Source organism: Sapajus apella, unplaced genomic scaffold, assembly GCF_009761245.1.
Source record: "Sapajus apella isolate SASKATOON/1434 unplaced genomic scaffold, GSC_monkey_1.0 scaffold55, whole genome shotgun sequence".
Taxonomy (NCBI): Eukaryota; Metazoa; Chordata; class Mammalia; order Primates; family Cebidae; genus Sapajus; species Sapajus apella.
In genome coordinates this window covers 15,288,434-15,312,885 of record NW_022436995.1, presented here as the reverse complement: position 1 = coordinate 15,312,885, position 24,452 = coordinate 15,288,434, and the positions used below count along the sequence as shown (strand labels likewise).

The following is a 24,452-nucleotide window of genomic DNA, read 5'->3' as shown; positions in this document are numbered from 1 at the left end:
GGCCGGAGCCATCATGCTTAGTTGGATATTTTCTTTTAAGATCTCTGCCATTCCCAAGATTTTGATTCAACAAACACCTTTCTTGTTGTGTGGAACAATTCCTAATTGTTCAGAAATCTGTAACTAGTCACTCATCTACAGCTGTTAATTATAATTGTTTTTAGCAAGCCAAGGGGTTGTTCATTGGATCTGAATGCTGTGAGTTCTGTCTTATGTGGCACAGGAGATGGAAGTAGCTAGATTTGTAATTGGCAACTTGTTTATTTGTAATTTATGGATCATTTGGGCAGCTGCCTCAGTAATGTAATAAATGGAAGAGTGTTTAGCACTACCTGACTTTGTTATCCAGAGGCTTATCAGAGTAATGATAAAGTCCCATTACTTATCTGGCATTCAGTAGTCTGGAAATCCTGATAGTTCAGTATTTGAGCAAAATGGTACCATAATTTAAAATAATATGCAAAATCCTGATTATGATTATGTGATATCTATGGCTCCCTTCCTAGCTACACAGATTGTTAGCTTAGATTTTTAATAACTAGTTGGCAAAATAAGTGTTAGTTAGCTGCACCAACATTGCATTAAAAAAAGAAAAAAGAAGTCTTACATTGGTGAATACTACACAGAAGAATTAGTTCTTTTTAGAAGTGGAATTGTTTGAAGGATTCATTGTCATGAATAGGCTTTACAGGGAAGGGGTGTGTGTGTGTGTATAATTGTACTTCAAATCCTGTCACCAAACATCAAGAAGTAGTAGAGGAATGTATTAATGAAAGATATTCCAATCGTATAAGAACAAAGTTATAAGTGAATTAAAGGGTCTTTACCTGGAGGTGTTTAGGAAATAAAGGCAGAAGGAAGGCAAATAATACCAAATGAACTTTAGTAGCAGGTTTTGGACTGAATAGTAATTCACAACATTTCTGAATTCAATAGTCATTACAATTTTAGGAATAATTTATTGGGAGAAAAACTATCAGTGAAGCAAGAGTACTTAAGAAGTATGTTTAAGAAAACATCAATACCATTGCACCCCTACCAGAATGAGTAAGTTAAAGAGAACAATAGTACCAAGCTTTGGCAAGATGAGGAGCAAAAGGAGCTTTCTTGTGGTGAGTTGTGTAAATGTAGATGGTAATATAAGATGGTACAACCGCTTTGGAAAACTGGAAGTTCCTAATAAAATCATAAATATAATATGACTTCCTGTGTTATATGCCCCACAGAAGTGGATGCATTTGTCCACAAAAATATATTGTATACAGTGTATAAGAATATTATTTGTAATAGCTCAGAACTAGAAATAACCCAACTGTATATCAGCAGTAGAATGGATAAACACATTGAAGCATACTTAGAGAAAACAGCACAGCCATGAGGAAGAATAAACTTCTGATGCATCCAACAATAGGGATGAATCTCACAAATGTACTTTTTTTTTTTTTGAGACAGTGTCTTGCTCTGTCATCCATACTGGAGTGCAGTGGCAGGATCTTGGCTCACTGCAACCTCCACCTCCCCAGATCAAGGGATTCTCATGCCTCAGTCTCCTGAGTAGCTGGGATTAAAGGCATGTGCCACCACACCCAGCTAATTTTTTTTGTATTTTTAGTAGCGACGGTTTTGCCATGTTGGCCAGGTTAGTCTTGAACTCCTGACGTCGAGTGATCCACCTACCTTGGTTTCCCAAGATGCTTGGATTACACGGGTGAGCCACCGCACTCAGCCTCACAGATGTACTTTTGAACTAAAGAAGCCAAATAACAGAGAACCTTTATGATTCTGTTTATATGAAGTTCAAAATCAGGCTCAAATAATTTTTCATGATGTCAGAATAATAACTACCTGTAGGAGGACACAATGGAGCCTTTGAGTTGTTGGTAATAGTCTATCTTGTTTGGAGTGATGGTCACATGGGTGAATTGATATGTAAAGTTTCATGGAAGTGTACACTTAAAATATGTAGACTGACTTACTGTGTATGTTCTACTCTGATAAATGAAAGACAGCAAGATTGGTTCCTTGTAGCTCCTATGGCTCCTGTACCTCTTTTGACATGGAGGTGTTAGCTCTATAATTGATGGAGCCCCTTCCTTAGTCTTATTAGGAACCCAGTTGATGGCACTGTACTTGTTTTAGATTTACTGTTTCCTGTAAATAACAGAGTTTTCTTTATAACCTTTTTGATGAGTTTTGAATAATGCATTAATGTATTTTATCAAGGGAAGTTTCTGAGGAAAGGGCAGTTTGTTACACATTCAGTGGTTACATTTTTAAAAGTTTCTACTAGTATTAACTACAGGCCAGGCCGCAGTGGTTCACGCCTATAATCCTAGCACTTGGGGAGGCAGAGGTGGGCGGATCACCTGAGGTCAGGAGTTTGAGACCTGTCTGTCCAACATGGTGAAACCCTGCCTAATAAACCGTATCTAATAAAAATACAAACATTAGCTGGATGTGGTAGTGGGCTACTCTGGAGTCTGAGCCAGGAGAATTGCTTGAACCTGGAAGGTGGAGGTTGCAGTGAGCCAGGATCACGCCACTGCACTCCAGCCTGGGCAATAGAACAAGACTCCATCTCAAAAAAGAAAAAAGGAAACAAAATGTACTCAATCTCACTGAATCTCAGATTCTTACAGATTTGTTGATCATTGTTGCAACTCAGTGATGGGTATGTGGAGGTTCGTTGAGCCATTCTCTCTGCATTTGTTATGTTTAAAATTTTCTATAATAAAGTGTAAAAACAAGCCTTATGGGTGAGCCTGCTAATTCATTTTTCTTTTAATCTTCGGTTCTATCAGCATAGTTTTATGATACTTGCTCAGTTAGATCACTAGGTAACTGTCTAGAGATTGATTAATCCCTAGAGCTGGACTCTTTCAGACTTCATGTTTCTGATGAGACATACTCTCTCTCTCTTTTTTTTTTCTTTGTTTTCTGAGACAGGTTCTCTCTGTTTTGCCCAGGCTAGTCTTGAACCCCTGGACTCAAGTGATCCTCCTGCCTTGACCTCCCAAACTGCTGGAATTACAAGCGTGAGCCACCATGCTCAGCCAAGATGTACTCTTACCAGAGGAATGCTTTATTTTTTATTTTTTTCAAGATGGAGTCTTGGTCTGTTGCCCAGGCTGGAGTGCAGTGGTGTGATCTCAGCTCCTGAGTAACTGGGATTACAGGTGTGCGCCACCGCACCCGGCTAATTTTTGTATTTTTAGTAGAGACAGGGTTTCACCGTATTGGCCAGGCTGGCCTCCAACTCCTGACCTGGTGATCTGCCCATCTTGGCCTCCCAAAGTGCTGGAATTTCAGGCATGAGCCACCACCCCTGTCCCAGGAGTGCTTTATATGCCTTTTTGCCCCTTTTCCTTCTTTTATTTATTTATTTATTTATTTATTTTTGAGACGGAGTCTCATTCTTGTTGCCCAGGCTGGAGTGCAATGGCGTGATCTCGGCTCACTGCATCCTTTGCCTCCCAAGTTCAAGTGATTCTCCTGCCTCATCCTCCCAAGCAGCTCCCAATTACAGGCATGCACCACCACGCCCAACTAATTTTGCATTTTTAGTAGATAGGGGGTTTCATCATGTTGGTCAGGCTTGTCTCGGAACTCCTGACCTCATGTGATCCACCTGCCTCGGCATCCCAAACTGCTGGAATTACAAACATGAGCCACTACGCTCAGTCAGGACATACTCTTTTTTTTTTTTTTTTTTTTTTTAAGGCTAGTCAAGTGACATACTCTTTTACCAGAGGAGTGCTTTATATGCTTTTTTGTCCCTTTCCCTTCTTTTAGACTTTACACTTTATGTATGTATATGTCTAAAATTAGTATTTGAAAACAGCTTCAAGTGCTGGTTTCTTTTTTTAATGTAAAAACACTGAACCAGTGTTTCACTTTGTGCTTAACATGTGTATTTATATTCACCTGCTAGCTATTTCCTGACTTCCTTCTGTGTGTAGGGAAGTGTTAGGTTTCATATCTTATATAGGGTTTTGCATAGAGTATACTTAAGGATACTGTATTTTTAGAACCGTTTTCAAAAAGAGGCAAGACATTTAGATGTAAATATGTAGGTACTCTAGATTTTGAGTGATTAACTTCTGTCACATTATTTCTAATTCATTCATTGATTGAATAAATATTGACTTCTTCCACTCTAGGCAGTCTTACTGACTGAACAAGACAGACAAGGTCCTTTGCCCTATTCTAGTAGGGTAACACACACTATATATCTCTATTTTTTGTTTTTTGAGACGGCCTCGCTCTGTCATCCAGGCTAGGGTGCAATGGCATGATCATGGCTCTTTGCAGCCTTGACTTCCTGGGCTCAAGCAGTCCTCTTGTCTCAGCCTTCTGACTAGCTGTAGCTTGTATTACAGGCGTGTGCTACCATGCCTGGCTAGTTTTTAAAGAATTTTTTTTGCAGAGATGGGGTCTCCCTGTGTTGCCTAGGCTGGTGTCCCACCTCGGCCTCCTAGAGTGCTGGGATTACAGGCATGACCCACCATGCCCGACCAACACACACAAGATAATTCATATAGTGATTGATTTTGAGATCATAACAGGAGTTGAGGTGTTGGAGAATAATGATGAATAACCATGTTAGATTGGGTAGACAGGGAAGGCTTCTTCAAGATGGTAACATTTTACCAGATGCCAGAAAGGCAAGATGGAACTAACCATTCATAGAGCTTGGGGAAGTGTTCTAGGAATCCCTTGTGCAAAATTTGGGAGGCCTTGGCCTCCCAAGGTGCTAGAATTACAGGCATGAGCCATCATGCCCAGCGCAAAAATTTTTATTTTTAGTTGTTTGCTGCTATTATATAGAATATAGTTGTTTTTTTCTACATTGAACATATATCCTGTGACCTTGCTAAATTTCCTTATTCTAGTAGGACTTTTAATGGATTGACTATATACAGTCAATTATATCACTGCAAATAAAGACAGTTTTACTTTGCACTTTTTTTTCCTGTCTTAATACACTGGCTAGGACCTACAGTTGTTGAATAGAAGTACAAGTGGTAAGAGTGGACATCCTTGCCTCATCCCCAGTATTAGGGGAAAAGCATTTATTTAATCCCCACCTTTTTTTTTTTTTTTTTTTTTTTTAAGACAAGGCCTCAGCTGGACATAGTAGCTCACACCTGTAATCTTAGCACTTTAGGAGGCCAAAGTAGGTGGATAGCTTGCTCAGGAGTTGGAAAGCTGGGCAACATGGCAAAACCCCATCTTACAAAAAATACAAAAATTATCCAGGTGTGGTGGTGTGGGCCTGTAGTCCCAGCTTCTCAGGAAGTTGAGTTGGGAGGATCAGTTGAGCCTGGGAGGTCAAGGCTAGCCTGGGCAACAAAGTGAGACCATGTCTCTACAAAATATATAAAAAATTAGGTGGATATGGTAGCACATACCTATAGTCCCAGCTACTCAGGAGGCTGAGGTGGGAGGATCACTTGAGCCCAGGAGCCCAGGAGGCTGCAGTGAACCGAAAAAAAAGAAAAGAAACAAAATATATAAAATAAAGACAGTGTCTGGCTCTGTTGCCCAGGCTGGAGTACAGTGGTACGATCATAGCTCACAGTAGCCTCAAACTCCTGAGCTCCGTGATCCTCTTGCCTCGGCCTCTGAAAGTGCTAAGATTACAAGTGTGAGCCACCACACCTGGCCTATTTCACCATTAAGTATGATGTTAGCTGTAATTGTTTTGTAGATGCCAGCTTTCCCTCCCCTTTTTAAATATTGTGAATGATTGTTAAATTTTGTTAAATTATCTTTCTGCATTTATTGATATGATTATATATGATTTCATCACTTATTTTGTTAATGTGATGGAAAGCATTGATTTTTTTTTAAAAATTAAACTTCAGAGATAGTTGTAGATTCATATGCCATTATAAATAATACAGAGATATTCTTTATACCTACCAGTTTTCCCTGTTGGTAACATCTTGAAAAACTAATACAGTATCACTACTAGGATATTGACATTGATATAGTCAAGATGTAAAATATTTCCATTACTACAAGAGTCCTTCATGTTGCCACCCTGTCACAGTGAGGGCAGTGGCGTGACTTCAGCTCACTGTGACCTCTGTCTCCAGGGTTCCAGTGATTCTCCTGCCTCAGCCTCCCTAGTAGCTGGGACTATAGGCACTCGCCACCATGCCCGGCTAATTTTTGTATTTTTTAGTAAAGATGGGGTTTCACCATGTTGGCCAGGCTGGTCTTGAACTCCTGACTTCAGGTGATCCACCCTCCTCAGCCTCTCAAAGTGCTGGGATTACAGGCATGAACCACCGTGCCCGGCCCTGTTCTTCATTTCTATAGCTTTGTCATTTTAAGAATGTTACACAAATGGAATCATGCAGAATACAACCTTGTGGGGTTGGCATTTTTACTTTTTGTCCCATGGTCGGGATGTACCACTGTTTATGCACCCATTGAGATCATCTGAGTTGTTTCCAGTTTGTGGCTTTTTTGAGTGTCATGCAAACACTTGTGTATAGGTCTTTGTGTGAACCGAGGTCTTCCTTTCTCTGGGATAAACAACCAGGAGTACAACTGCTGGGTCATATTCTAGTTGCATGTTTTGTTTTCTGTAGTTTTTTTCTCTGTCGCTCAGGCTAGAATGCAGGGTGCAATCATGGCTTACTGCAACCTCCGCTTCCCGGGTTCAAGCGATTCTCATGCCTTAGCCACTCAAGTAGCTGCAATTACAGGTGTGTGCCACCATGTCTGGCTAATTATTGCATGGTTTTTTTTTTTTTTTTTTTTTTTTTTTAGTAAACTGCCAGGGTGTTTTCCAAAGTGGCTGTACTAATTAATAGTTGTACTAGCAATGTATGAGTGATCCATTTTTTCCACATTCTTACTAGCATCTGGTGCTATCACTGTATTTTAGCCATTTTGAAAGATAAATGTTCTAGATACTAGTCCTTTGTCTTTGTCAGATAATGTGATTTGCAAGTATTTTCTCCCAGTCTGTTGCCTGTCTTTTGTGGAATAAAAATTTTTAATTTTCAAGAAGTCTACTTGATCAGCTTTTCTTTTTATGGATTGTGCTTTAGGTATCAAGTCTAAGAACTCTTTGCCTAATCCTAATCTTGAGGGTTTCTCTTATGTTTTTTCTAAAAGTTTTAAGAGTTTGATGTTTTACACTTAAGTTCATGATCCATTGTTGGAAACAGATGCTTGGTGCCACAAAGAAAAATTAGCACTGAGACAAAGGATTTCTCAGCAAAGCAATTTTTACTTCCTGCACTGCAGGAAGGGTACGCTCACTAGCCATCTTACCATGGGAGTACAAAGAACAAAGGAAAAGCAGACATTCTTTACACATTAGGGTTTGTCCTTATTGCTGTGTCTGATTTCCATCGGTTGGAGTCAGACCTCATGATTTAAACTAAAACCTGATTGGTTAATAACTCAAAACTTTTTAAAACAGGTAAGGGCCATAGGCTATGAGCTGGGACATGCCTATGAGTACATCCAGCACAGGTATTTTGGTTAAAGTACAAGGACATAGAATATACTATGTTCCTGTAAGCATGGCATGTCTTACAGCTACATAGGATAGAGCTTAACATAGAGTTGTTAGCAAATTTATTCTTTAACAAGAAAAGAAACTTAGACTTAACCTCTTATCCTAGAGATTTCTTGCCTATCCTGTTTTCCAAAGGCTTGCCATCCTTTTTCCCCAGGGAGGATTTTAACTGTCCCCCCCTCCCCTGAACGTCTCTTTCACTTCTTTCTACTTTTGCTTTGCTCTTTCTGACCTCTCAGCCATGTGAAACTATCACAGATCTTTCAGAGAGGAACCACTCACACACTTACTTAATTAACCTTTAGAATTTTGACTGTCAACGAAGTACTTTGTTTACCCTCTTTGTGACATTTCCTACCTTGGTTTGTGCACAAAGTTTGAAGCCTTTCTCCCTCCTTGCTGAGAGACTAGGTTGATTTATTCCCACTCCAGATAGGTCTTGACTCTTGGCCTGCCGCAACAAGGAGGGGCCGTTAGGGCCTTCTTACGAGAGAGAGGACTGGAGACCACCCTGGAGGCGAATGGGTCCCTTCATGGTCGCCAAATTTGTTGGAAGCAGATGCTTGGTGCCGCAAAGAAAAATTAGCACTGAGACAAAGGATTTCTCAGCAAAGCAATTTTTACTTCCTGCACTGCAGGAAGGGTACCCTTGCTAGCCGTCTTGACACAAGAGTACAATGAATAAAGGAAAAGCAGACATATTTATTCCTTACACATTTGGGGTTGTCCTTACTGCTGTGTCTAATTTCTGTTGGTTGGAGCCAGACCTCAAGATTTAAACTAAAACCTGATTGGCTAATAACTGAAAACTTTTTAAACAGGTAAGGGGCATGGTCTGTGAGCTGGGACATGCCTGTGAGCATGTCCAGCACAGATATTTTGGTTAAAGTACAAGGACATAGAATATACTACATGCCTGTAAGCATGGCATGTCTAACAGCTGCAATAGGATAGGGTTTAACAAAAAGGTTAGCAAATTTATTCTTTAACAAGAAAGGAAACTTTGAAAAAAAGCTTTTCTACTTCCCACATCCATTCTGAGTAAATTTTTGTATAAAGTGTGAAACTTGGTTGGAGGTTCATTTTTTTTGCTGATGGATTTCCATGTGCTCCAGCACTGTTTGTTGTAAAAGCTGTGCTGCCTGCATTGAATTGTTTTTTGCACTTTGTCAGAAATCAGTTGGGTATATTTTTGTGAGTCTATTTCTGGGTTCTGGCTTCCATTTTATCGATTTACATGTCTGTGCCTCTGCCAGTACTACATAGTCTTGATTATTATAGCTGTGTAAGTCTTGAAATCAAGTAGACTGATTGTTCCTAGTTTCTTATAAAATGATTTAGTGGCTGGGTGCAGTGGCTCATGCCTGTAATCCCAGCACTTTGGGACCCTGAGGCGGGTGGATCACTTGAGGTCAGGAGTTCAAGACCAGCCTGGCCAACACGGGAAAATCCCATCTCTACTAAAAATAGAAAAATTAGCCGGGCATGGTGGCAGGCACCTGCAATCCCAGCTACTTGGGAGGTGAGTTAGGGAATTGCATAAACCTGGGAGGCAAAAGTTTCAGGGAGCCAAAATCACACCACTGCACTCCATCCAACCTGGGCAACAGAGTGAGACTCTATCTCAAAAAAAAATTGATTTAGCTATTTTAGTTACCTTTTCATGTAAATTTTAGATATATCTACAAATTTTGCTGGGATTTTGCTAAGAATTGCATTGATCTGTTATACCAATTTGGGGAGAATTTGCATACTTTATGTTGAGTCTTTTAATCCATGAACATGTTATACCTGTTATATTTAGCATTTTTATTTTTTTCTCAGTGTTGCATAGTTTTCAGTATACACGTCCTGTACCCCTTTTTTTTTTTTTAAGATGTACACCTAGTACTGTATTTTTTGAGCAATTATAAATGGTACTATATTTTAACTTTCAGTGCTCATGTGTTCATTGCTAGTATACTGAAATAAGATTGACTTCTGTATGTTTATCTTGTATCCCACAATCTTGCTGAACTCACTTGCTCTAAGACTTTTTGTAGATTATGGGAATTTTCTCCATAGACAGTCATGTCATCTGCAAATGGAGACAGTTTTGTTTTTTCCTTTCCAACCTGTTTACCTTTTATATCTATTTTTTTTGTCTTATCGCAAGAACTTCTAGAGCTATATTGAGTTAGAGCGGTGAGAGTGGACATCCTTGCCTTGTTCCTGTTCTTATAGGGAGAGCATTCAGTCTTTCCCCATTTAGTTTAATGTTAGCTGAAGGGGTTTTTAGATGCTCTTTACCAGATTGACGAAATTCCTCTCTGTTCCCATTTTTCTGAGAGGCTTTGTGAAAAAAAGAATGAATGGGTGTTAAATTTTGTCAAATGCATTTTTTGTGTCAGTTGCTATGAACATGTGTTTTTCTTATTTAGCCTGTTGATATGGTAGATTATATTGACTGGTTTTCTGATATTGAGTCAGCATTGCATCTTTGGAATAAACCCCACCTGGGTGGTGTGTAATTTTTTTTTTCCCCAAGATGGAGTCTTGCTCTGTTACCCAGGCTGGAGTGCAGTGGTGTGCTCTCAGCTCACTGCAACCTCTTCCTCCTGGATTCAAGGAAATCTCCTGCCTCAGCCCACCAAGTAGCTGGGATTACAGGTGCCCACTACCACACCTGGCTAATTTTTGTATTTTTAGTAGAGACAGGGTTTCATCATGTTAGCCAGGGTGGTCTTGATCTCCTCACCTCATGATCAGACCACCTCGGTCTCCCAAAGTGCTGGGATTACAGACGTGAGCCACCACACCCAGCCTAAAATTGATTGATTTTTAAAATACCAGACCAACTTTGCATTCTAGGAGTAGAGACCTAAATATACGTGATATATTAGACTTTTAAAATTTATTGCTGGATTTCATTTGTTAATATCTTCCTGAGGATTTTTGGCCTATATTTGTGCAGGATGTTGATCTTTTTTTTCACATCAGATTATGCTAGTCACATTGAACAAATTGGGAAGTATTTCATTCTCCTGTGTTTTTCTTTTCTTTGTTTCTTTTTTTATTTTTGAGACAGAGTCTCACTTTGTCACCTGGGCTGGAGTGTAGTGGTGCAATCTTGGCTCACTGCAATCTCCATTCCTGGGTTGAAGCCATTCTTTTTTTTATATTTTTGGTAGAGATGGGGTTTTGTCATATTGGCCAGGCTGGTCTCGAGCTCCTGACCTTAAGTGATCCACCCTCCTCAGCCTCCCAAAGTGCTGGGATTATAGGTGTGAGCCACTGCACTCAGCTGTTTTTTGTTTTTTTCGTTTTTGTTTTTGTTTTTTTTTAAAAGGAGCCTCACTTTGTCACCCAAGCTGGAGTGCAGTGGTGTGATCTTGGCTCACTGCAACCACTGCCTCCCAGGTTCAAGCAATACTCTTGCCTCAGCCTCCTGAGTAGCTGGGAGTACAGGCGTGTGCCACCACGCCTGGCTAATTTTTGTATTTTTAACAGAGACAGGGTTTATTTTGTATTTTCAGTAGAGACCATGTTGGCCAGGCTGGTCAGGAACTCCTGACCTCAAGTGATCCGCCTGCCTTGGTCAAAGTGCTGGGATTACAGGCATGAGCTGTTGCGTCCAGCTTCATTCTCCTGTGTTTTCTAAAAGTTTGTATGAGATTGACATTAAATTTTTCTAAAATGTTGGATAAAATTAACTGGTAAAGCTATCCAGTTCAGACTTAGTTAAAAAGAAAAAGCCAGTAAAGTTATCTAGGCCTGAATTTTTCTTTGTAGGAAGGTTTTAGGTTACATAATCAAATTGTTTTTTTCTATTAAATAGACTATTTTTTAGAGCAATTTTAGTTTCAGGGAAAAAATTGAACCCAAAGTACAGAGGGTTCCCATATATCTCTCTGTTGCCCCCCCAACAAGCCCCCTCTGTTGTCACCATCCACGCCACAGTCATGTTTGTTACAATTGATGGACCTACACTGACACATCATTGTCATCCAGAGTCCGTAGTTAACATTGGGGTTTACTCCTGGTGTTGTACATTCTATGAGTTTTGAAATGACACATATCTACCATTATAGTAACAAACAGAATACTTTCACTGCCCTGAAAAAATTCCCTGTGTTCTGCCTGTTCACCTCCCCTGCCCCCCACCAGCCACTGGCAACCACTGAACCTTTTACTGTCTCCATAGTTTTGCCTTATCCAGAAAACCTTGTTGCTGGAATCATACAGTATGTATCCTTTTCACATCGGCTTCTTTTACTTTGTAATGTGCTCTTAAGTTTCCTCCATGTCTTTTCATGGCTTGATAGCTCATTTCTTTTTTGTGCTGAATAATATTCCATTGTCTGGGTGTGCCACAGTTTATTCATCCATTCACCTACTGAAGGATGTCTTGATTGCTTCCACATTTGAGCAGTTCTTTAGAAGATTGGTGATGTTTTTGTGACCAGAAATATGCCATAAAAACTAAACTCATTTATATCAAATAACCTATGGTAAATTGGTTTCATTATGTGTTGATTTACTTAAAGTCACAGTTGCCGAGAACCTGTCGACTATGTTGAGGTCAGGAGTTCGAGATCAGCCTGGGCAACAAGGTGAAACCCTGTCTCTACTAAAAAAAAAATACAAACATTATTTGTGTGGTGCTGTGCACCTGTAGTCCTAGCTACTTGGGAGGCTGAGGCAGGAGAATTGCTTGGACCTGGGAGGCAGAGGCTGCAATGAGCTGAGATTGTGCCACTGCATTCCAGCCTGGGCAACAGAGCAAGACTCGGTCTCAAAAAAAAGAAAGAAAAGTGCATACTCAAAGTGGCTGCATCATTTTGCATTCCTGTCAACAATGAGTGATGGTTTTTGTTGCTCCACATCTTCATCAGCATTTGGTGTTGTCAGTGTTTTGAAATTCTGGCCATTCTGACAGGTGTGTAGTGGCATTTCCATTAATTCCCTAATGACATGATGTAGAGCATCTTTTCATATGCTTGCCTGCCATGTCCATGTCTTTGGTGAAGTGTCCTTTTGGGTCTCTTGGCTCATTTCCTTTTATTTTTCTTTTCTTTTCTTTTCCATTTTTGAGCCGGCATCTCACTGTGTCACCAGGCTGGAGTGCAGTGGCACAATCTTGGCTCACTGCAACCTCCACCTCCCGGGTTCAAGCGATTCTTCCACCTCAGTCTCCCAAGTAGCTGGGGCTACAGGTGCTCACCACCACACCTGGCTAATTTTTTTGTATTTTTAGTAGAGATGGGCTTTCACTGTATTGGCCAGGCTGGTCTCCAACTCCTGACCTTGTGATCTGCCTGTCTGGGCCTCCCAAAGTGCTGGGATTACAGGCATAAGCCACTGCACCCGGCCTTACTCATTTCTTAATCAGGCTGTTTGTTTTCTTATTGTTGAGTTTTAAGGGTTCTTGGTATATTGTAGATAACAGACCTTTTATCAAATATGTCTTTTACAAATATTTTCTCCTCGTTTGTGTCTTGTCTTATTCTGTTGATAAATTCAGTTTTTAAAATAGACAAGCAGCTGTTCAGATTTTTTCTTATATCAGTTTTGATAACTTTAGTTGTCAAATTTATTGTGGTAAAGTTATTTTTTAGTGTCTATGATGTCTTTTTGTTCATTTCTGATATTAATAATATGTGTTTTATCTTTTTTTCTTGATTAGGGATTTGCCAACTTTATTATTTTCAAAGAACTAGTTTTGTTTTATTTTTCTTAATTGTTTCTTATTTCATTGGTTTCTGCTCTTGATTTCCTTTCTATTAACATCAGGTTAATCTGTTCTCTTTTTTAACTGATATTTAAGATGGAAGCTTAGATTGTCGATCTTAGACCTTTCTTTCCTAATACAAGCACTTAAAGTTATAAATTTCTTCTTTTACGTGCTGTATTAAGCACATTATGCAGAAGTTGATGTTTCATTAACAAGTGGGAGGGTTGTTTCAGGCCGGGAGCTTGACACCAGCCTGGGCAACGTAGCGATACCTTGTCTCTACAAAAAATTTTTTTAAATTAGCTGGGCATGGTGGCACCAGACTGTAGTCCTAGCTACTCAGGAGGCTGAGGCGAGAGGATTGGTTGGGCCTGGAAGGTTGAGGCTGCAGTGAGTTATGATGGCACCACTGCACTCCAGGCTAGGTGACAGAGCTAAGACTCTGTGTCTCAAAATAATAAAATTAAATAAAATTTTTAAAATAAAATACCCAGAATTTATTACTGTCATCAGCAAAGAGGGGCATTATCAGTATTTGTTTTTTTAATATATTATTTCCCAGCCACATATTCTCTTTGAAAGCATTTTGACAGATTTGTTAAAATGCAATATAAACAGGTTATAGTTTGTGTGAATAAACAGGTTATACTTTGTGTGATTTGATGTATATAAGTATTATCTTTAATGTATGTGCTTTAAAGCAATTCTAGGATCTTTATATGTATTAAATAACATTGCTTATTAATATGCATACTTCTGAAAAAAATTTAATTTTTTTTGTGGTTTATTACCTTAGTTAACAATGTGATAGAATATGTTTTATTAACCAGTTGGACAAAGCCTGATATATTTGCTTAATTTAATTAAAAGTTTGTGTTTTTAGCAAGGTACACTGAATAGTTCCTTCTCTTCACAGTGGTCTCACATCTGAAACATGGCTACAGATTGGCTGGGAAGTATTGTGTCCATCAATTGTGGAGATAGCTTGGGTGTCTATCAGGGAAGAGTGTCAGCTGTGGATCAGGTCAGCCAGACCATCTCCCTCACCCGGCCTTTCCATAATGGAGTGAAGTGTCTTGTTCCAGAAGTCACCTTCCGGTGAGTGTGTTGACTGATTCTTCCAAATCCAACCTGGTAGTCCGCGGAGCTTGAACCTAGATCTGATTGCTGATATTCTCTTGCATATGGCTGCTTTTAAGTAGAGTCTTGTTAAGTGTGAGATTTTGGCAGTCTTAGGTCTTACAGTCCACCTGCTGTTCCCAGCAGGGACTTTGTATTGTAATTAGCTCCCAGCCAGTGTTTCTTATCCAGTGATCCTTATCTGTTCTCAGCCAATGATTCTTATCTTTGTTAAGCATGCAATATTATATAAATATGTCAAATCAGAATAACCTTTTTCTTTTATGGTTTTATATGTTCTTTCTTGGTTTTGTATTTGTGTTTTCTCAATCTAAGGTCCTTAATGATTTTATTCCCATGCATAAATGTTTCTCTCTTTGTAGGTTGGTATTGTGATTTATCCCCAGAACACTTTGCAGCAAGTAGCTAAAGTCTTTCGTTATGGAAAAGTCTTTTTCTTAGTATTTACCAACAGATCTCAAATTCACTTATTTCTTCACATTTCTCTTTTCACCAGTTTGGCAGATAGCCTTCCATTCTTCTGTACAAATAAAAAAAAAATAGGCTGTCAGGCAAGAGCTTCCCTGATTTTCTGAGCGATTCCCTTCCTACACATACCAGCATATATATTGCTTATCTCCTCTGCAGTCTCTTCAGAAGTTACCCGTCTGTTCAGGGCTACCCTTATGTATGCTTAGAGGCTATCCCTTTCTACCTCCTTTGAGACCTTGCTCCATCTCTTCTGTGTTTTCCATTTCAACCTTTATGTTGCTTCACTCCTTTTATTTTTCTTTTGTTTTCTTTCTTTACTTTCCTTCCTTTCCTTTCTTTCCTTTCTCTTCCTTTCTTTACTTTCTTTCTTTCGACAGAGTCTTGCTGTTGCCCAGGCTGGAGTACACTGGTGTGATCTCAGCTTACTGCAACCTCCATTACTGGGTTTCAAGCAATTCTCCCGCCTCAGCCTCCCAACCAAGTGGCTGGGATTACAGGCATGCACCACCATGTCCAATTAATTTTTGTATTTTTAGTAGAGATGGGGTTTCGCCATGTTGGCCGGGCTGGTCGCGAACTCCTGGCCTCAAGTGATCTGCCTACCTCAGCCTCCCAAAGTGCTGGGATTATAGGTGGGAGCCACCGCGCCTGGCCTGTACTGCTTATTTCCTGATACTCATTTTTTGGCCTCCCCTGTATTAAAAACAACTCTCTCTCCTAGACCTTGCATTTGCCACTAGGTGTTGTCGTGTTGCTTCCCTTTAACTCATAATCCTTGTCAGAGCCAAATAGTGTGCTTTCACTATCTTTTGTGGCTTCATTCTCTAGACCCTCCCTACCCTACTGTTATCTTTTTTTCTAACTTTATCATCTTGCTGAATTACCTTTTGCCAAGGTTACAAATAAGCTAATGGCCAAATTCATTGACAGTATCTCAATCCCAGTCTCATTTGAAGGCTCCCTGTTGGATGCATTGGCTTATGCCTGTAATTCCAGCACTTTGGGAGGCCAAGGCAGGAGAATCACTTGAGGCCAGGATTTCAAAACCGACTGGTCAACATAGTGAGATCCCATCTACACAAAAGAAAAATTTTAAAAATTAGCTGGGCGTGGTGGCATGTGCCTGTGTAATCCTAGCTACTCCTGAGGCCGAGACAGGAGGATCACTTGAGCCTAGGAGTTGGAGGCTGCAGTAAGCCACGATAGCACCACTGCAGTCTAGCGTGGGTGACAGAACAAGACTATCTCTAAAATAATAAAAATAAAATGCTCCCTAGCTTTTAAAGTACCATTTTTTAGTTTCTCTGTCACCTCTTTGGATTTTCTTTGCATCTGTTCCACATATTCCTCTATTCCTCCACTTTTTTGTTGTTGTTTTTTTATGTTCCTTTTCTTCCACTCACGTCTTAAGATTGAACTACTCAGGGTTTATCTTTGGTTCATTTCTTAGCTTTGATTCTCTAGACAATCTCATGTGTACCTTATACATTAATGAGACCTCACATCTTTAATTTAGACCCATTATGAGCCAAACACCTTGTCTGCTGGTCATTTCCTTTGGATACCCCACAAGATATCTTATTTAAGATTTTTGGAGCTAGTCTCATTATGTTTTCCTGTTGATTTCTTTTTCTAAGGGCATACCCATTATTTATGACTAATAAGATCTTTCCCTCAGGTTAGAAACTTAGGGGTCATAATAAACTCTTCTTTTTCTGTAATCCTTGTGTTCAATTACCAGACTTCTATGGATTTGAAATGTCTCTTGATCCCTTCTCCCCTCTGCCTTTGCATTAGCACTTGCTTGGTTCATCCCCTCTTATTTCTTGCCTGGTCTTCTAACTGGTGCCACTGCCTCTTGTTTCTTCTCCTTCCCTGTAGCCACCAGGAAAATCCGTCATGACCACGATGTGGTCCCTGGTTACCTCTGCAGCCTTACTTCCTGATGGCTTTCCACAGGCATCCTTCCCTTTAGTATCACCATAACATTTGCAGTTCTTCACGTGGGCCATATTTTCTACATGTCCTCAGTCTCTGAGCCCCTGCCTCAGATGCCTTTCTCCCTACTGTTCTTTGCTTAGCCACTCATTCCCCCTGCCCTGGCCAGACTCAGCTTAAGTATTGCATTCATCTCCACCAGATTAACTTAAATATTTTGCTTTTAGGCTCTCTAGTCTCCTATGTACACCTCTGTCATAACATTTAACACTTAAAAAATTTTTGTGCCTTTTTTTTTTTTTTTTTTTTGAGACAGAGTCTCATTTTGTTACCCAGGCTGAAGTGCAATGGTGTTATCTCTGCTCACTGCAACCTCTGCCTCCCAGGGCGAAGTGATTCTCATGCCTCAGCCTCCTGGGTAGCTGTGATTACGGGTGCACACCACCACACCGAGCTAATCGTTTCTATTTTTAGTAGAGATGGGGTTTCGCCGTGTTGACCAGGCTGGTCTTGAACTCCTGGCCTCAAGTGATTCCTCTGCCTCAACCTCCCAAAGTGCTGGGATTACAGGCATGAGCCTTCGTGCCCAGCCCATTTAAGACTTTTGATTGACTCCGCAACCAGACTGAGTTCCTGTGGGCACATAGGATTTTCATCTCTGTATACCAGATCAAAATAGTTCCCAGTGCAGGGCTTACCATATAGTAAGTGTTTTATGTATATGCCTGTGGAATGAGCAAGAGAGTGAATGAATGAAGAAAAGCCATTAAACATTGTGGGACTGTAAGATTAATATAGTTTTGTTATTAGCAATAGCTTCTTTTTAAAGGCCAGCATTGTGCCAGTTGGATAGCTGGTGGCTAAGCCCTGTGCTTAAGCACACAGTCCCCTTTGCTAGGCTCTGATAACTCATTAATATGCAGACCTGCAAAGGGGTAGCTGTTTGCTAATGATCCCAGTTTCATCATTCTTTTCACTATTATAATTCTGAGACTTGGACTCTTTTGTGTATTTCAGGGCAGGTGACATTACGGAGTTAAAAATTCTGGAGATACCAGGACCTGGGGACAACCAACATTTTGGAGACCTTCATCAGACAGAATTAGGCCCCTCTGGTGTTGGCTGCCAAGTGGGCATCAATCAGAATGGCACAGGCAAGTTGGTCAAGAAGCCAGCCTCTTCCAGCAGTGCCCCTCAGAATATCCCTAAGAGGACAGATGTGAAGAGCCAAGATGCTGCCGTTTCCCCCCAGCAGCAACAGTGCTCAAAGAGCTATGTCGACAGGCACATGGAATCCTTGAGTCAGTCCAAAAGTTTCCGTCGTCGACACAACTCCTGTAAGTAGGGTCAAGTTGATATTTCTTCTCAATCTGGCCTCAGGGCTATAAGCTATAAGCACTGCTGTTCTTTAAACCAGTGCTTTGTTACTCCAGTACAGTGGATGCTGGCTAAGCTTCACAAAAATACAACATGGTTCTCTCTTCCTCCAAGCCTAGTTCTTCAAGATGTTAAGGGAAGGGAAATAAGCTGTTAGAGATGCAAATGAGCTTGCTGCCCTCTCTTACCACTTCCTTCAGGAAAAGTCTGCCCAGAATTTACTGAGACTAACAGCAATGTTTTAAATCCAGTACTACTGGGCTTGGTGGCTTGCACTTATAATTTCAGCTGCTTGAGAGGTTGAGGCAGGAAGATCGTTTGAGTCCAGGAGTTCAAGACTAGTCTGGGCAAAATAGCGAGATTTCGTGTCTAAAAAAGAAAAAGAAAAAACAAAACTTAAATCTCATAACTGATGTTGGTAGTAGTGTCTGAGTTGAACCTGCACGTGGGCTGTTCCAGAGGATTCTTGTTCCAGAGCTTGTGGTGTGACACCTGGCCAACATTTTAAGTTTTGGAGATGCCTGATTCAAGTGAATAAACAGCTAAATTTAAAAAAAAAAAAAAATTTTTTTTTTTTTTTTTGAGATGGAGTTTCGCTCTTGTTGCCCAGGCTGGAGTGCAATGGTGCAATCTTGCCTGACCTCAAGTGATCCACCTGCCTCAGCCTCCCAAAGTACTGGGATTAGAGGCATGAGCCACTGCACCTGGCCTAAAAATAAATGTTTTAATGTATTTCAAGGTAATTTCCTTTGGTGCATATGAAACAAGGATCTGAAATGACAGTGTTTGCAAATGTGAGACTGAAATTCAATTGTGACTTCCGTATCCTTAGAAAAACTGTAAAATGCTTGGATAGAAAATGACTTTCTCCATTTAGACTTAACCTTTTCTATTTTACTTTATTTATTTTTGAGATATAGTCTTGCTTTGTCACTCAGGCTGGAGTGCAATGATCACAGCTCACTGCAGCCTTGAAGGGGGCTCAAGCGATCCTCCCACCTCAGCCTACTGAGTAGCTGGGACTACAGGTTTATGCCACTATGCCTGGCTAGTTTTTTTATTTTAGTAGAGACAAAGTCTCACTATGTTGCCCAGTGTGAAAATCTTTTCTTCTTTACCAGAAATTGTTGATTTGTTAGAAGGTCAAATAGTCAGGCAGTTTATAATCTTCCATGCACTTGGAGATGACCCTTATTATCAATTCATATTATTTTTTTTTCTACATATTTTTCCCCCATTATTAACATCTTACATTGGTATGGTACATTTGTTACAATTAATGAACCAATGTTGATGCATTATCATTAAACAAAGTCCACATTTTATTCAGATTGCCTTAGTTTTTACCTGATGTCCTTGTTCCAGGATCCCGTCGGCATATCACATCACATTTGGTGGTCACGTTTCTGCTTGGCTCTGACAGTTTCGCAGACCTCCCTTGTTTTTGATGACCTAGGTATTTTGTAGAATGTCCCTCAGTTGATACTTGATGTTTTTCTCATGATTAGACTGGGGTTATATGTTTGGGGGCGGAAGACAACAAAGGTAAAGCACCATTTTTGTCACTTTGTGTCAAGTGTATATATTATCACCATGGTTTATAACTTCTGATGTTCACTTTGATCACCTGGCTAAAGTAGTGTATGTCAAGTTTCTCCTCTGTAAAGTGACTCTTTCTTCCCCTTTTACGTCTATACTCTTTGTAAGGAAATCACTCCGTGCAGCCCACACCCAAGGAATGAGGAGTTATGCTCCCTTTCCTTGAGGACACGGCATCTTCAGACATTATTTGGAATTCTTTTATGCCAGAGAGTCCTCTCTTCTCCCCCATTTGTTTATTTATTCAGTCATTTATTTATATCAGCATGTACTCATGGGTATTTATTTTATAGTTTGGCTTATAATTCAATATTACTTTATTTTGGTACTCAAATTATTTCAGCTTTGACTAGTCTCAAATCTTTCACTTGGACCCCATGTCCCTTTGACATACTCCAATCGTTGTGGATTTTTTTTTTGGTACGTGCTTTCTGACACTGAAAGATGCTTACTACTACTGCTACTACTACTAGTACTACTACTGCTACTATTACCACTACTACTGCCGTTACTACTACTACCGCCGCTACTGCTACTACTGCTACTACTGCTAACGCTACTACTACCGCTACTACTGCCGCTACTACTGCTACCGCCCCTACTACCGCTACCGCTACCACTACCGCTACTACTACCGCTACTGCTACTACTGCCGCTACTACTACTACCGCTGCTACTACTACTACTGCTACTACTACTACCACTACCGCTACTACTACCGCTACCACTACTACTACCGCCGCTACTACTACTGCCGCTGCTACTACTACTACCGCTACTACTACTGCTACCACTACTACTACTACCGCTGCTACTACTACTGCTGCTACTACTACTACCGCTACCGCTACTACTAACGCTACCACTACTACTACTACCGCCGCTGCTACTACTACAGCTACTGCTACTACTGGTGCTTCTGCTGCTGCTTCTCCTCCTCCTCTTCCTTCTTTCCTCTTCCTCCTCACCTCTCCCCCTTGCCCTCCCCCTCCCCCCTTTTCCCTTCTTCCTCCTTTGCTAGGTATGCTCGTTGCTCCTGGGTGTCACCCTCATAGCTGACAGCAAGAAAATATATGTGTATATACTTCTCTGTAGAGTTCACAGAAAAGAAAATACGTGTGTGTATATTTAACCAGTATATATGTGCATGTTTAAATATTTCTATATGTAGCTGTATATATTGTACTATACTCAGTATAAGTTCATACTGATGTCTCCAGCTTTAATCCATTACCACATGGAGCCTGCTAGCCTTCTCCTTTTGCTTGTCTGTAACCTTTCACTCCAACAGTGAGAAACCTGTCTCCTGCTGTCATTCGTTCTTTACATAATTGCTAAGTGAAAGAAGCCAGTCTGAAAGAGCTACATACTGTATGATTTTAATTATGTGATATTCTGGAAAAAGCAAAATTGCAGAGATAGTATACTGAAAGGATCGGTAGTTGCCAGGGAGAAGTGGGGACAGTTGAACAGGTGAGGCACAAGAGATCATTTAGGACAATGGAACTATTCTGTTTACTTTGTAACGACAGATACATGATGTTATGCATTTGTCAAAACCCACAGAACTTTACAGCACAAAGAGTAAGCCTTAGTGTACGTGAATTTTAAAAAATCATTTAGGAGGTTGGGGGATCTCAGGATAGAATGCAGAATGTGACAACACAAAGTAACTGCATTATGAATATATGAAACAAGTCAATGAAGCGGATGGGAGACCTACATAACTCTAGAAATGAATGGAGTCAGACGCAAGGCAAAAGAAATGGCACATAAGCACCATATTCTATTTGACAGGCTCCCACGGGAGGGGGGTGGGGATACGGGTTAATAATTCTGATACCACTACACATGTATATTGGAATTGAATGTATCTGTCGTTACAACATCTGTCATTACATGTATCTGTCATTACAATATAAACAGAATAGTTTCATTGTCCTAAATGATCTCTTGTGCCTCACCTGTTCAACTGTCCCCACTTCTCCCTGGCAACTACTGATCTTTTTAGTATACCGTCTCTGCAGTTTTGCTTTTTCCAGAATATCACGTAATTAAAATCATACAGTATGTAGCCCTTTCAGACTGGCTTCCTTCACTTAGCAAGGTGAATTCAAGATTAATTCATGTCTTTTTGTGGCTTGATAGCTCATTTCTTTAATTGTCAGATAAAGTTCCCTTGTGTGGATGTATCAGTTTGTTTACCTGTTCACCTATTGCAGGACATCTTGGTGGCTTCCAGGTTTTAGTTATTCTGCTTTTGCTGTTTGGTCAGTTTCCTTTTTCTAGATTGTTAACTGTACATAAATAAGGTAAAGAGATCGTAGGGCAGTAAAATGTTACTCTTTTTTAATAAACTTATTTAGAATCCAGATTATTTTGGAAAATGTCTGTGGCCTAGAAATTTCATAATGAGACATGGCTCAAAATAGGTTTCTGATAGAAGGTAGAGTTATAATTATTTTTCCGCTCATTGAGACCTATGAATAGAAAGGTCTGCCTTAGAATTTTCTCCAGTTTATGTATATTGATGTTGACACTAGAAGATTGATGAAGCTATAGAAATATAATCTGTCAGCTGGGCATAGTGGCTCACGCCTGTAACCCTAGCACTTTGGGAGGCTGAGACGGGCGGATTGCCTGAGCTTAGGAGTTTGAGATAAGCCTGGGCAACATGGTGAAACCCCATCTCTACAAAAATACAAAAAATTGCTGGGCACGGTGGCTCACGCCTGTAATCCCAGCACTTTGGGAGGTTGAGGCAGGTGGATCACCTGAGGTCATGAGTTCAAGACCAGCCTGGCCAACATGGAGAAACCCGGTCTCTACTAAATATACAAAATTAGCCAGTTTTGTATATTAATTTGTAAAATTAGAGTGCAGTTTGCACTCTAGCCTGGGCAAGAAGAGCGAAACTCCATCTCAAAAAAAGAAAAAGAAAAAAGGAAATAGCTGGTCTTTAGCTCATTTATGTTTAGGGAGAGGTAGTCCTATAGGCATGTCATTGTCTCTGGCAATGATTTCCCTTTTTCTGTTTGTTACTGGCGGTGGAGAGAAAGGAGGAATGGAATTGAACCTTTTAAACGGAAAGATGGTGGATACTATCTTGTTGTAGTATGGTTGGGCTTTAACGGTCTGTTAATTGTAGCAGTCATCCTACCTCCTAAGGCAGGAAGTGAATTTGGCCAAGTTTTCATGGTCCTACTGAGTTCTTCTTGACTTGTAAACTTCCTTGGATGTGCTTCATACATCTAATACGCTTGAAAACTCGGCCTAGATAGAATTTGGGAGTTGAGAAGAAGGTCCCATGTATTCTGAGGCACTTTCTCATGATGCCTGTTGAATCTGGCAGTAAAACATTTGTAGTTTGACATTCAGGTACCCGTTAGTGTGATAAGTGCAGGACAAAGTTTCCCCTTACAGTCTGTGTGTGACAAAAACCAATAAATAAGTGGCACTGAGGGTTATGCAACAATGGGTTTGTTACAAGTTGTTCTGGCCAAAGGGCCTCTGTGCCAAAGGCTGGCAGAAAAACGGCACAGGAAGGCAGCCAGCCTGCAGTCTTCATACGTGCATGGCCCTTGTAATTGAAAAGTAAAGAAATCTGGGAAGACTGTTTATCTTTTCCGAGGGAAGTGCTTTTGTCTCCCAGTGGCCAAAGGCCAGTTTAGCGCAGGGCCAGGCCCTTTGGGCTGAATAAGCCATGTACTGAGATGGCTTACTTACTCAGGACTTCCTAATATTTATATTAAAGTGTGAGGAAAGGGAAGAGTGAGAGACAACTGAGCATATTAGCCTGCCTTTCATTTATTTTATATTCTCTTATCTTTCTCTTACTGACCTGTGATGTCAGTATTTCCTCTTGGGAAATATTTTTCACACTCTGCTTTCCTGACAGTGTTTAAAACACAGCTGCTCCTTAGTGTATATGTCTCAAATGAATGAATCAACTCTGCATTTAGAGGAGTACGGGAAAATACCTGAAACCTTCTACATACACATCTCTAGGTTTTGTTGTAAGTTATGTTCGTAGAGTCCTACAGCTGAGCCAAAAATGGTAACCAGTGCCCAGCATCATTAAGGCAGAATTAAGGCATCTCCCACAGTGAACCTTATTAGTCTTTATAGTGGGGCACTTGGTCAACATGCTGTGAACGGGCTTTACAGCTAGTCATGTTTGTTTACTTTACTTTTCTACTTTGTATTTCAATAGCTCCTCATCATGTAGCATGATATGAAGTGGGTACTATTTTTTCATTTTTTTTTTTTTTGAAACTGAGCAAAAATTTTCTTTCTATACTGCACTCTCACCCCCAAAAATAAAGGTTGAGTATCTCTTATGCAAAATGCTTGGGACCAGAAGCGTTTCAGATTTTTAATTTTTTTTTAAAGGATTTTGGAGTATTTCTGGAATACATACCAATTGAGCATCCCTAATCCAGAAATCCAAAATACTCCAGTGAGCATTTTCTTTGAACATCATGTTAGTGCTCAGAAATTTTGGGATTTTGGATTTTTGGGTTATGGATGCTCAGCTTGTGCCTTTGAACACTCATATTGGTGTTAGCCCACTGTTTAGGGCTAACAAATACTGGGCAAGTGGTTAGAGAAGCAACTCATGCTTTGCCTTCCTGCCTTCCTGCCTTCCTGCCTTCCTGCCTTCCTGCCTTC

General features: G+C 40.3%; 1 protein-coding gene across 5 annotated transcripts in view; it reads left to right on the top strand.

Annotated features, from left to right (window-relative positions):
* EDC3 (enhancer of mRNA decapping 3) overlaps nt 1-24,452 on the top strand; it is a 63,615-nt gene that overhangs the window by 5,695 nt on the left and 33,468 nt on the right. For 3 of the 5 annotated variants that reach the window (XM_032244835.1, XM_032244836.1, XM_032244837.1), the window contains 2 exons: nt 14,144-14,354; nt 17,823-18,142. In XM_032244835.1, the coding sequence (XP_032100726.1) occupies nt 14,191-14,354; nt 17,823-18,142 (484 nt within the window). In that variant the 5' untranslated portion in view covers nt 14,144-14,190. Of the gene's footprint in view, nt 1-14,139; nt 14,355-17,822; nt 18,143-24,452 lie in introns of all 5 variants that reach the window. The other 2 variants (XM_032244840.1, XM_032244839.1) reach the window with 2 other exon arrangements.